The 12,233-nt window shown below is 41.1% G+C and overlaps 1 protein-coding gene across 1 annotated transcript; it reads right to left on the minus strand.

Annotated features, from left to right (window-relative positions):
* Positions 1-9,632: 9,632 nt before the first annotated feature.
* On the minus strand, positions 9,633-11,253 carry LOC108379296 (tRNA:m(4)X modification enzyme TRM13 homolog). Its single transcript, XM_017635641.1, is given in 3 exon segments — positions 9,633-9,743; positions 9,807-10,600; positions 10,602-11,253. Coding segments are annotated over 3 exon segments (1,353 nt in total). The 5' UTR covers positions 11,115-11,253; the 3' UTR covers positions 9,633-9,697.
* Positions 11,254-12,233: the final 980 nt, after the last annotated feature.

The following is a 12,233-nucleotide window of genomic DNA, read 5'->3' on the forward strand; positions in this document are numbered from 1 at the left end:
GACCAGACCCTTGACTTGAGTCTGACTCGACTGGCAGCAGCTTCTATTGCTACTGTACTCCATAATTTTGTGAGGGTGCCGCCAAACGGCGTTCGTTCGTTCCTCACAGGTTTTTTGTTTTGTCGTTTTCTATTTGATTTTTAACAGAGCCACCGAACATGGCTGCAAAGGACACACGGCTGTCTGCATGACCGACTGACGATTCCACCAATGCATCGTGGAATGAATGGGCGATCGTGTGGCTGAGTAACGTCTGCTACAAAAAAACAAAAAAAAAACCGCCTGTGTGTTAATTTTTTTTTTACTATTCATTTTAGCTTGATTGGTATTTTTGAATAGATCATTTATTGGCCAGGCGGCAGAAAGTCGCTCAAAATCATTTTAAGCACCAAAAGTACCAACACCAGACAGTAGAACAAGGATACGGGCACCAAAAGTTCAAGGATTTTCATGGCGTTCCGACCGAGAAGACAAGACGCTCGCTGTAGGTCGGTGAACCCATTGAATGTGAGACAAATTGCCGGAAATACATATTTATTAAAAAATCGAATGCTATAGCATTACTCGATAGTCTTCAAATGTAATTAAATCGCATTTGTAGTTTCTTTCAAGCAAAAATTTTATACGCTTTATTCTTTAAGTTTCGTATCTTTTCTTGAGAGTGTGTGGCGTGTGCCAAATGTCAGCATGAGCATCAGCTGCTGCTTGATGTAGTATAACGCTAAGCAGAAACCACCAACAGCGCTCAGCATACGGCTTGTCGATCAGAAACACCCCTTTGTTGCCATTCTAATCCCTTCATGGCGCGTTCTGCAATAACTCAACTCTTTAGGTGACACTTTTACTATCGAAAATTGCGCGAAAGTGATTTGCTTTGTGATTTCAAAACAGATGTCAATCGGAAATCAATGCCACGCAGCTACATACATACTACATATTTTGGCACTTGTGAGGGCGTGTCATAAGGTGTGTTTGTATAGGTAGGTATAGGTAAGTTACGCGCCTCTGCACATACTGCTTTCGCTTGACATGTGATGCAAGGTTATCAAGGGGCATTTGTCAAAAGGATTGATTTTCAATTTGATTGAGAGAAAATTACATATTTTTGTAAGGAACAAATGTAATTGGAGATCTTCTTGCACATGGAACGCACGCGTTAGATCTAAGATTTTGCAAATTCTTTCGTGTAGATTTTTTTTTATGTACCCAGGCATGTTCCATTCGGCGGTGGCTACGTTGTCTTTCAAATTGATCATCAAAATCAGGATGTATAACGTATGTATGTACATACAGGTATATGTATGTATTAGAGATGCCAATCGAGGTGTTTTTGAGGTCCCGAAAATTGTTTGCATTATTCCTGAGATCCCGAAAAATTTAAAATATCGAATTGATAATAAAAAATTGTTTATGAATGTATGAAGTATGATTTTTGTAAAATGCCGTCTTGACTGCAATTAACCAAAAGCTTGCAACTGTACTTTTAAATTGGAGCCTGAGCCTTTTTTGAAGAAGATTTAAACGAATGTACTCATAGCGTCGCTAATGTAAACGAAACAGAGAGTTTTAAGAAAAAGTTACATAATTTTTTAAATCAATCTACTCAAATCGAAAATGTTATAATTTATCCGACGTGCTGGTAAAAGAAGTTCAAATATTTTGTAGTGGAGGAGATAGGTTTTGTATGTAGCAAGTTCAGGTCAAGATTAGAAGACTCCGCTTTAAATAATTTGCTGCTCTTACGTACACCTTTTAAGTGCAATAATAACAAAACCGGCACAAAAAAGGGGTGCGTGCTTTTAACCATACCCACCTACGAACATGTATTTTGACCCGGTTAATCCGAATCTGAGGTCCGTTTGACTCGTTCACCCTCAAAATTTCGAGTTAATTGCGAAAAAATGGCAACAAATTCGACATTTCTGTATCGAGTAGAATACATGTTTAGAGAATTTGTTTTTGTATATTATTGTTTAATTTTTTTTTATTAAACATTACTTTCAAAAGTACTTGGTATTTACATTGTTATTTGTGATTGGGTAGGAGTTGTTTATGTTTTTAATTAAATTAGTTTTTTTGTGTATATAAATAGAAATTTTTGGGTTTAAGAAAGTATAAGTTTTCTGGTATTCTTTACAACGATACCAATTTTTTAAAAATCGCTTTGCATTTTTTTGTTTAAAATATTTAAAAAAAAGGTTTTTTTTTTGCTTCTAAGTGTTTTTTCTCAAATTTTTATATACGAGGTATTCAAATATGTACACAAGAAGAAAGGGAGTTTAATCGCCTTTACAACGATACCAAAAATTTAAAAATTTTTAAAAATCAGTTAGTAAATTTTTGTAATTTTTTTTTTTATAAAAATAGGTATTTTTTCTTTTTAAGTGTTTTTTCTAAAATTTTTGTATACGAAGTTTTATAAAAAAGGTATTTTTTCCATTTAAATGTTTTTTCTCAAATTGTTACATAAGAAGTATACAAATATGCATATCAGAAGAAAAGGGGTTTAATCACATTGACAACTATACCAATTGTTTAAAAATCCGTTCAAAATTGTTTGAAATATAAGGTTTTAAATTTTTCGGAGACCCGACCTACGACTGTATTTTTAGTTTTTTTTAGTTATTTACATATAATAATAAAAAGTAATTTTTTAGCAAAGGTCCTATTTCGAACTTCGAAGGCCCATATCTCGATTTCGGAGGCTAACTTCGAAAAACGGAGAAATTACTTTTTCACCTATGACTCCATCTCTTAAAAAAAATGGTTTGGCACAACACCCAGTCGAGTGCTGTACAGTGTAATGATTCCAGTATCTTCATTTATGTATATTGTAACTATCAATATCTTATAAGAGAAGTGTACATTTTTTTTTTAACCAAAACTAATAAAGCTAGAAGGACGAAATTCGAGTATGTGGTAGTTTACATATTAAATATTAGTCCTTGACATATATTTTTTTTTTGAAAAATAAATATTGGAAATTTTCAAGGATATTCAAGGATAGAGTTTTAACACTTTTTCGTCCCGGTGCACCAAAAATTAATATTTTTTTTTAAATCTACAATTTTTTTTATTTAATTTGATAATTTGTTATTCAATCATATCCTAGAAATTTCAGAGTCCTTAAAAAAAATCCTGACGTTAGAGAATTAAAAGCGCAGTTATACTACATTTGGCTCCTAGTTTTGTGAATATATTGATTTTTTCGTGTGTTTTATAAATTTTTGGTTTTTGGTCTTATGATCGACATGAGCTGATGCGTGCAGCACTGGGTAAACTTTCCAACTGTGCAGGACAAATCGAGCTAGGAGTTAAACCTTCTAAAACTGAGTTTGTCTTATTATCAACGAAGACAAATATTTATCACTGAATTTTCTTTATAAACTGTAGATGACACCAATTTTAGCCGAAGTACTTAGGTATTATCCTTGACTCCAAATGAGGGTGCAGAGCCTTGATAAATCACTCGCTATGAACAGTGCACACCAAGAAGCGTAAAAAGTATGACTTTCACTTAAAGCCACCATAAGAGAGGATGGCACAAAGGATCAAGGCTGTTTCAGGATTCTTTTACGACTACAAAAAATATTATAATATGCTGGCATATGTATTTATTACTATCTACGCATATACATCTACTCTTCAAAATTGGAAAAATTAGTTGGTATGGGACTTGCCACCAATTTGCGATCGTCTCAAGAAAACTGACCATAATGCCTCAGCCGTAACAAACGGTATATGGATTAACCGAGAGAATGTGGAGCCTGAAGCTCTTTATGGGCGAGACTTAGCAAGAAACGGAGCTTTAAGCTAAACCAATCAGAAGTAGGAATTCTTCCTTGCGCCAATCTGTTTCTGCAAAATGCTCCAACCACGGCGTATACCAAAATGGTTTTGCTGCAGAAGTGGCCGGTATAAAAAAGAGGAGGCATCGTTTAATCATCTCCTATGTCAAGGTTTTCCAGATAAGGCGAGTCAAGCACTTGGGAACTCGTTTTTTGAGCATTTCATCATTTTGACACTTCAGAACAACCCCGGTTAGAGAAATATGCCTCCTTTGGCGCTCATAGAAGGCACTGAAAATGGGTAAATATGTATGCCTCGCAGTGGAAGTTTAAGTCCTTCAAACACGCCCTTTTGACATACTCTTTGGAGCGTGAATGGTTAAATTTTTCAAAAAGTTTATCAGAAATTGAGCTATTTTTAAAATGTCGGCAGAATTAAAGAACCATTCACTAGTACAAACTTTTACAAAATGAAATTTGTTCGCGCAGATTGCGCGTTTTATTAAAAAAAAAAAACCAAAAAACATCCACCTACCAAACTGCAATTAAAGTTATGTACAGCCAACATTTTTCAATGCGGATTTATGCGATAAGTTGCTTTTCCCACACTCCGACAGTAGGTGAAAACGAAAACCAGTCAGCAGCAGCGCCAGTAACTAAGCAGCGAAAATCGAAGAATCTGTGTAACCAAAGCAAACTACTGCACTCCAAAGTAGTTAATCCGTGACAAGAAAACTTTCACTGCCACTTGTGAGCGCTGCAATTGCAATTGCAACAAATCAGCGCCCAGCAATAAAAAATGGGAGAGAAGAAGAAATCAAAATACCTAGCATTAATAGCACCGAAATCAAACTGGAAAAAGATAAGCATCCAGAGGAGTAATGAATAGCACCGCCTGCATTGTTGCAGTGGTAACTACAGCCAAGAAAAAGTGATGTCCAAAGATCCGGAATGAGTGCCGCTTCATTCATACCATTGAAATGAAAAGGCAATTCGAAACGAAACGACGAGACTGAGCGACGTGAATGGAGCTCAACCGCAACCATTGGCATATTGCCAGCCAGTTGAATTGAGAGTAATTGCGAGCGCAATGCAATATGTGGCGTGGTGTGGTGTGGTGTGGTGCGCGGGGTGTCAGCGGCGGCGGCAGTGGAGAAAACTAAGGCGAGTCTTTAAGTGAGGCAGCGTGCGAAAGTGAAATCGCGATCGCCCGCAGCGCTCACCTTCCTCCTGAGTAACAGACTTAACGGGGCCGGTCAGTAATCACAATCGCCCCTCACCATCACTCTCAGCCCATAAACTGTTGGCCAACAGGCTTTTCTTTGGGACGGCTGCTAAAGCGAGCGGTGAGTTTGCGCAAAAACGTGAGGCGGCGCGCGAAAGCCCAAATGAAAGTGACACTCAAAAGCGGGCAATGACCTTCCATCCGGCTGCTATGCAGGAACTATACGGTCGAAAAAACGAAAAATAATTAACGCACAGACAGCCATACTTTGATATAGATATGTACATAGTTTGTGGCGAATAGTAACGGGCTAATAGGCGGTTGCAGTCGAACGTTTAACACGTGATTAAATGCCACTCCGCTCAACGTTTGTGTTAATGGCGACAAACGGTGCAGGTAAACGGTAAGCGGCAGCGGCAATTAATTGCGAACCGCCCATTGCAATTGAAAATCACAGAGCTACTCGGAAATACCGGTGCGCCAATTAGCCACCTTAGACGTAATTAATAAAAACCATAATTTTAATGCCCTGACACAGAGTGTAACAGGTAAGAGAAGCACATACAGACAAATCCCATCTCAGTGTGGCGGGTCGTGGGCGGCAGGCGGCGACAGCGGTGACGGCGGTGACGGCGTTGGTCAAATATGAATAATTTATTTACTAACAAATTAACTGCATAATTCTAATATAAAATAATGGGCTAATTAATTGAGACGCTGCAGTTGGCACAGCGATTGCAATGTGGTTTGTGGAGCAATTGTTGCCAGCGCCAGCTACTATGTAAGCGGTAATGAAATCGAAAGTGGCATCTGAATTAGCGGTTCGCATAAAGCGTTAGTGATCGAACGGACGACTGTCGTTGGTGGGATGTCTGGCGCGTCTGTTGACAGTTCTCGGTGTGGTTGGTTTTTTCTCATTTCCTTAGAAGGTGGGTAGGGCGGCACATTGACGTAATATCGGCAATAAAATGTATATCAAGCAAGCGTTCGTCGATATGCAAACGTTTCAAGTGGCGCGCTTAACAGTGATCAACTCGGACAGACAGTGGTGTCGCGTGGTAAGGGCAGACAACCGCTATTTATAGCAAAAAATAAAAAGCGCACCATTTGAATGCAACAAAATAAAAACATTTACACCGGCGCTCTCAGTTCCTCAATACAACCAGTGATATCTAAGGCGAAGCCGGCGGCGTGCGACAGCGCTCCTTAAATGCTTCAATTCATGACCTTCCGGATTTGTTGGAGCTGGCGCGCCATTTAAATAAGACAACTTAGTAAAACATCCGGACAGACATACCGAATGGCGATTAATTACAAATTGAGTGCTCGCGTGACACACAAGCCAATGAGATGTTGGTAAGCATAACCAGTTTGAGTGGATATGAACATTGCTGACACGAGAATTAGTAGGTTTTCAGGCAGTGGCAGCCATTTTGAAGGCTCTGGATCTGCAAAAGACCCAAACTAAGAGGATATCCCCCTCTGCGCTGCGAGGCGCACAATCTCCAGAAACAGTGAGGACATAGGTCTGGAGAGAGTAGCATATCCCACCAAGGTCCTCATTCTGTCTTCCACATAAGTGGAAATCAGAGAGAGTGGTTGCACAACTTAAGTCGGGGAAATCAGCCAAAAAAGGTGGAAACTTACCGGCCGAAAACTCACCTTTCCCCAGCTCAGTGCGGCTTCCGAAAAGTGAACAGAACCACCATCACTTTTAACGCCATAAACACAGAGATAACTTATGGCCTAAATCGAAAACGTCGCTGTGAGAGAATGCTCCTAGTAGCGTTCGACTTGTCAAAGGTGCCTGACACCGTCTGTCATTCCTTGCTACTAGAAGAAGTTTATGCTTCCTTTCTCCCTCAGTGACTCAAACGGTGGTCGGAGAATTATCTGAGTGGTCGACATTCGCCAGTAAGCTTTAGAGACAAAACTAGCAAACCAAGGGGTTACCACAGGGTGGTGTTCCATCCCCGCTATTGTTTAATTACTATATATCAAAGCTTTCTCAACCACCAGAGGGAGTCTGTATTGTCTCTTACGCTGACGACTGCTCTGGGGATGGAATTAATGACTTGCGTTCGAAAGTAAACGGCTATCTTTCCGAGCTTTCTCGCTTCTTCACAGAAAGGAACCTAACCTCCTCCCTACAAAGTCCTCGGCAACCTTATTCACTACCTGGACGAAGGAGGTCAGACTGCAGCTGTGTATTCACGTCGATGGCGAACCAATTCCGACGGTGAATAACCCAAAAATCCTCGGAGTTACCTTCGACAGTCTGACCTCCTTCTCGGCGTAAACAACCGCAATTTACAACATAGTACACAGCCGCAACAGGGTCCTCAAGTCGCTGGCCGGCAGCACTTGGGGCAAAGACAAGAAAACGTTGTTGGCAACATACAAGGCGATTGGCCGGCCGGTTCTACATTAGGCAGCGCCCGTGTGGTCACCAGGGAGTAGCAGGACGCAGTGGACGAAGCTACAGACTAGCCAGAACACGGCATATCAGACTGCGACTGGATGCCTTCTGATGCCGCCCCAACACCACCTGCACGACGAGGCCCAGATGCTCCCCATCAAGGAGCATAACACAATGCTCTGCAAGCAGTTCCTGGTAGGGACGCGAGCACCCGAACAGGAGACTGCTCGCAGAAGAGCAGTGCCCTCGCCAAGGCACGTCTGAAGGCATCTCTACGAACTGGGCATACAACCACCAGACGTGGACGAGACAGAACTTCGTCTGCCTCGGGAGACTCGGAGCTCAATAGCCTAACTGCGCTCTGGTTACTGCAAAAGGTTGAACTCAGACCTGAGCAGAATAAACGAATGCCCGGCATGCGGAGAGACGCCCCATGACACACAACATCTCTTCCTATGCCCACTGAACCCCACCCTACTGACGCCCTGTCCCTATGGACAGACTCCATCGAGGCTGCACGCTCCCTGGGGCTACCGACTTCGCTATGGCTATTGCAGTATGCTAAACTCTTACCTGAGTAGAATAAACAAGGAGAGGAATGCTCTTAAGGATTTAAGCTAACCTGGCTCAGTGGGACTGCACCAGGCAAAGAGTCTACTGGGATGGTACATCAATAAGATATTCCTAAACTTGATTAACCTCCAAAACGGAGAAACTTAGAATACTGACAGGTATCCTTACAGGACACTGCATACTAACAGGGCATCTGTATAAGCTGGGAATATGGTCAAGCGATCTATGTCGGCTCTGCGACTCGACCAGAGACACACCACTATATATTTTTATCGAGTGATGCCATCTGCAGAAGGCGTGAGGAAAGTCTAGTCTGGATGTGGCCATAACTTAAGCACAATTCACTCCCTACCTCTTGTTGTTGTTGTTGTAGCAGCATACAAATTCCCCTAAGAGTTTTTGGGGAGTGATGCTGGAGTGACCGTCCTTGGCCAGATACATGCACATACATAAATCTGAGTCTTTCTGGTTACGTAAACCCGACTGTCATGGGAACGTTCACTCCCTACCTCCGACGGCGCTGCTGCTATTCTTGAGCGGTGTAGGCTTCGACGGAGTATTGTGAAGAGGAGATCACTAGGTCGCGGTGCATACCTCATTTTAATATCTATCTACATATATATCTCGCTCAGGCTCAGAAGCCTCATACCTTACATAAAAATACTGAGGTATGTAAGTACATCTTTTATGCAAGCTAATGTAATATGCACTGACTAACGCCGGCACCAATCGCCAGTTGTCTCTCAATAGCTCTTCTCAAAAGCACTCGTAATAATTTAGCTCAGTAGATTATGAATATCCGCATAATTTACTATCGATCCTTGGCACGCCGTCTCGCAACTAATGCCCATAATTAGACAATAGCAGACACCTCAATGATTGACATATTTTGAACGCTTTACATATACTTGCGCTAATCTAAATTATCACCACTACGTCTACATATGTACCTCCCTAGTCATTCCGGATGCGATATATGAATATTCTTATATAATAAACATATGTGTGTACCTAAACATGTATGCATTTTTGCATTGAGTGCCTTTTAATTTTTATTGGAGCAGCAATTGCCCACAATTTTTTTAATAAACACAATTTTTGTTTCGTTTTTATTGCCATGTACTGCTAATCACATTCCCGCCGCTAAGCTACTGCCTTTCAACGTCTACTCCCATTCATTAATGCCTTCATTCATACATTCGTTCAGTGGAATACGAGCGCTTTATTGTTTTTCCTGTTCGTGTGGGCGTTGTGTCGCACTCTTCAGTGAATAAAAATTAATTGAGAAAATGTTGTGAAGGGATTTTTGCAAATTAATATTCATTTGTATTTGCACATAAGCGACCGCAAGTAAGGGAAGTAAAAGCGGAAATTGCAATTTCTTGTTGTTGTCAGAGATAGAAAATACCGAAGCAAATACAAATAATTTATGTATGAAAGTAAATAAAAGTAGTGTTGAAAATAAACTACTACATAAATAAATGGCAAAAAATATGAAAATTATACCTCGAAAGATGTTGAGAAAGAGTTGGTTTAGTGACTGCAAGAAATCATTGCATACATTTAGGCATTGCACAAGAGGTTTTAACGTGACTTTTTGTTGGCGCATTTGAAATTTTTATGTACATACATACATACATAAATTTAATTCAATTCAATTTACAACATTTCAATAAACAGACAACTATCTTTTCAGTAGTTGGAGGGCTCCTTTTCATCTTCTGGGCACTCAGAGGAACTGCAAATTAAGCTATTTTTTGAAAATTGCACAAAAAAACAAAAGAAATAAGTAGGTACTTACTCGATTTTTCTTGCAATAAGACAGACATTTTCCAGCGTCACATCTCGATCTACATAGTACTTTAACGTCGCTTTAAAGCCATGGCTTCTTAAATATTGCAATCGACCATAGTCAAGAATACGTTTGCACATGCCACCAATGCGTTCCCGCTCAGCCAAACTCAGTCGCTGTTTGGAGTTAGCATCAGCTACCTCTTCGGGCTTTTGTGATTGTTCCTCTAATGCGCGTCTTCGTTCTCGACTCATACCTGTTCCACAGATTGCCCAACTTGCCATTTTGGTGATCACAGCAAACTCTCGACTCGTCAGCCCGTGCTCTTGAAAAAAGCTTTTACCTACGTACACTTGCCAATCGCAGCGGTGGTGACAACACAGTGCTATAAGTACATATTCAGTGCCAGGAGATTTACTATCTTCATCAATACATCTAGGTTGCGTTATACAGCGCAACGTCAAGTCTGTAGCCGCACCACACAAATGCTTCGAAACGGCTACGCAGCGTCGTGTGCTTCGCAACTTTTTCAGGCCACTCATGCGAAAGTCAGCAATATCTGCACGAATGCGGTGCACTAGCGACCGATCTTCGATTTTATTATCTTTTTTGTGACGCAACGACATGCGGTCAACAAGCACCACCTGAGAAGCGGTAGTGACTAGCAAATGTGCTAAATAGTAAGCAAGCTGGCCTTTACCTGCACCAAATTCTACATAGCTCGTACTTGCCAGTATTTGCTTTTCACTGTCCAATATACCTAGGAGTGCGGATGCCTGTAGCAAGTGCTTTCTCGTCTCGTGGGCCATAATCCGAATTCGCCAATTCCGTTTCTAGCAACTTGTGATGCTGATGTATCGACTCTATGGTGTTTTCCACAAATTTTGCATATAACGCTTTTATAGTTGATACTATTTTATAGAATTCTTCATCAGGCAAATCATGTATCCTTAATTTGCTGTAGTCAGTAGATACTACATCGGTCATGCCCAAATTTATGCCCTTTTCTATGTATGCTGGAGCATCGCCTTTGTCTCGTGCGTTACAAATTTGCAGATGTTTTTGTAGTTTTTTCTTAAAAACTGTATGTTTTGCATCCAAGGGACAAGGGATGCGCACGTTATCATCGGCCTCGGTTGCGAGTTGAGATGACTCCGAAAAAACGGAAGGCTGGTGCTCTCCGCAATACCTTTGCCCAGCCTTGACTGTCATTTTGCAGTAACGTTTCTTGCGATGCACCCAATGCGCACAATTTGGATTATTTTCACCAGCATTTACACTTATTTTTGGCTTTTTCGCCTCAACTTCGGAACCCATTGGTTTATTTATTTATGATTTTCCTTTTGTTTTGGGAATTAAACGTGTCACAAAACAGCTGTGCCTACAGGGTGATCATGATGTGTTAAAAAAGAAGAACGTAAATCAATAAGACGGGACATCTTGAACGTGAGCATCGCCAAAGAACGTAAACCTATAAAAGGAGAAAACGTTACCAAAAAAAGTAAGTCCAAAGCAAAGAAGGTTAATTTAATAGATTTACGTTCTTTGTTGCAAACCTTCCAGACTCACTCGCCACACTTCAACGAGTTGTCTCTTCTTATAGATTTACGTTCTTTGCTGCAGGGTTCCTTTGGGGAAACTTTCCATTATGGCCGTTCGTTAAAGGTGCGGTGGGCGAAGGGGGAGTGGACGTGGCACCTCCAACCGACCTTTTTGGAGAGGGCATCAACCGCCATTGTCAAAAATGCAACCCCCGACCACCTAGGCCCCCTATGGTTCCCTACAGACCCCTTAGAAAAATGGGCAAAAATCGCACTTTTTACTTGCGTCCACAGTATTTTTGCGTAGAATTTCTTTCTGCGTAGGCGGCCTTCGGCCGCGCTTAGGGATTATAACCCTTACTACGTAGACTTCTCCTTTCTGTGTGACCTAACTGGAGCTACCGCCCCAGTGATGTAACCTTGGGAAAGAATAAGGTAACTAGAATTCATTTCTGTGGTAAAGCTGGGCTGCCGCCCCAGTGATGTCTATTTTGGTTACTGGGTGTTTTATAAAAATGTCTTGTATATAAAAATGTATTGTGCAAATCAATATTTAACATTTTTGAAGCGAATAAACGCAAATGAAAATTGTGATTTTTGGCAATTTTTCTAAGGGGTCCCTAGGGAACTATATGGGACCTATGTGGTCGGGGGTTGCATTTGTGGCAATGGCGGTTCATTCCCTCTCCAAAAAGGTGGGTTAGAGGTGCCACGCCCACTTACCTTTCGCCCACCGCCCCTTTAGCGAACGGCCATAAAGGAAAGCCAACCCGTTCCTTTTATTTTGAACGTGTGTGTGTTGTCCCTTCTTGTAGATTTACGTTCTTTGGTTTGACTTGCCTTTGGCAATTGCGTTGCAGCATCGGAGGTGAGCGGTTGACTCTTGTGGATAGCG

This window comes from Rhagoletis zephyria, unplaced genomic scaffold (assembly GCF_001687245.7).
Source record: "Rhagoletis zephyria isolate East Lansing unplaced genomic scaffold, Rhagoletis_zephyria_1.1 Rzeph_scaffold_16103, whole genome shotgun sequence".
NCBI classification, from domain to species: Eukaryota; Metazoa; Arthropoda; class Insecta; order Diptera; family Tephritidae; genus Rhagoletis; species Rhagoletis zephyria.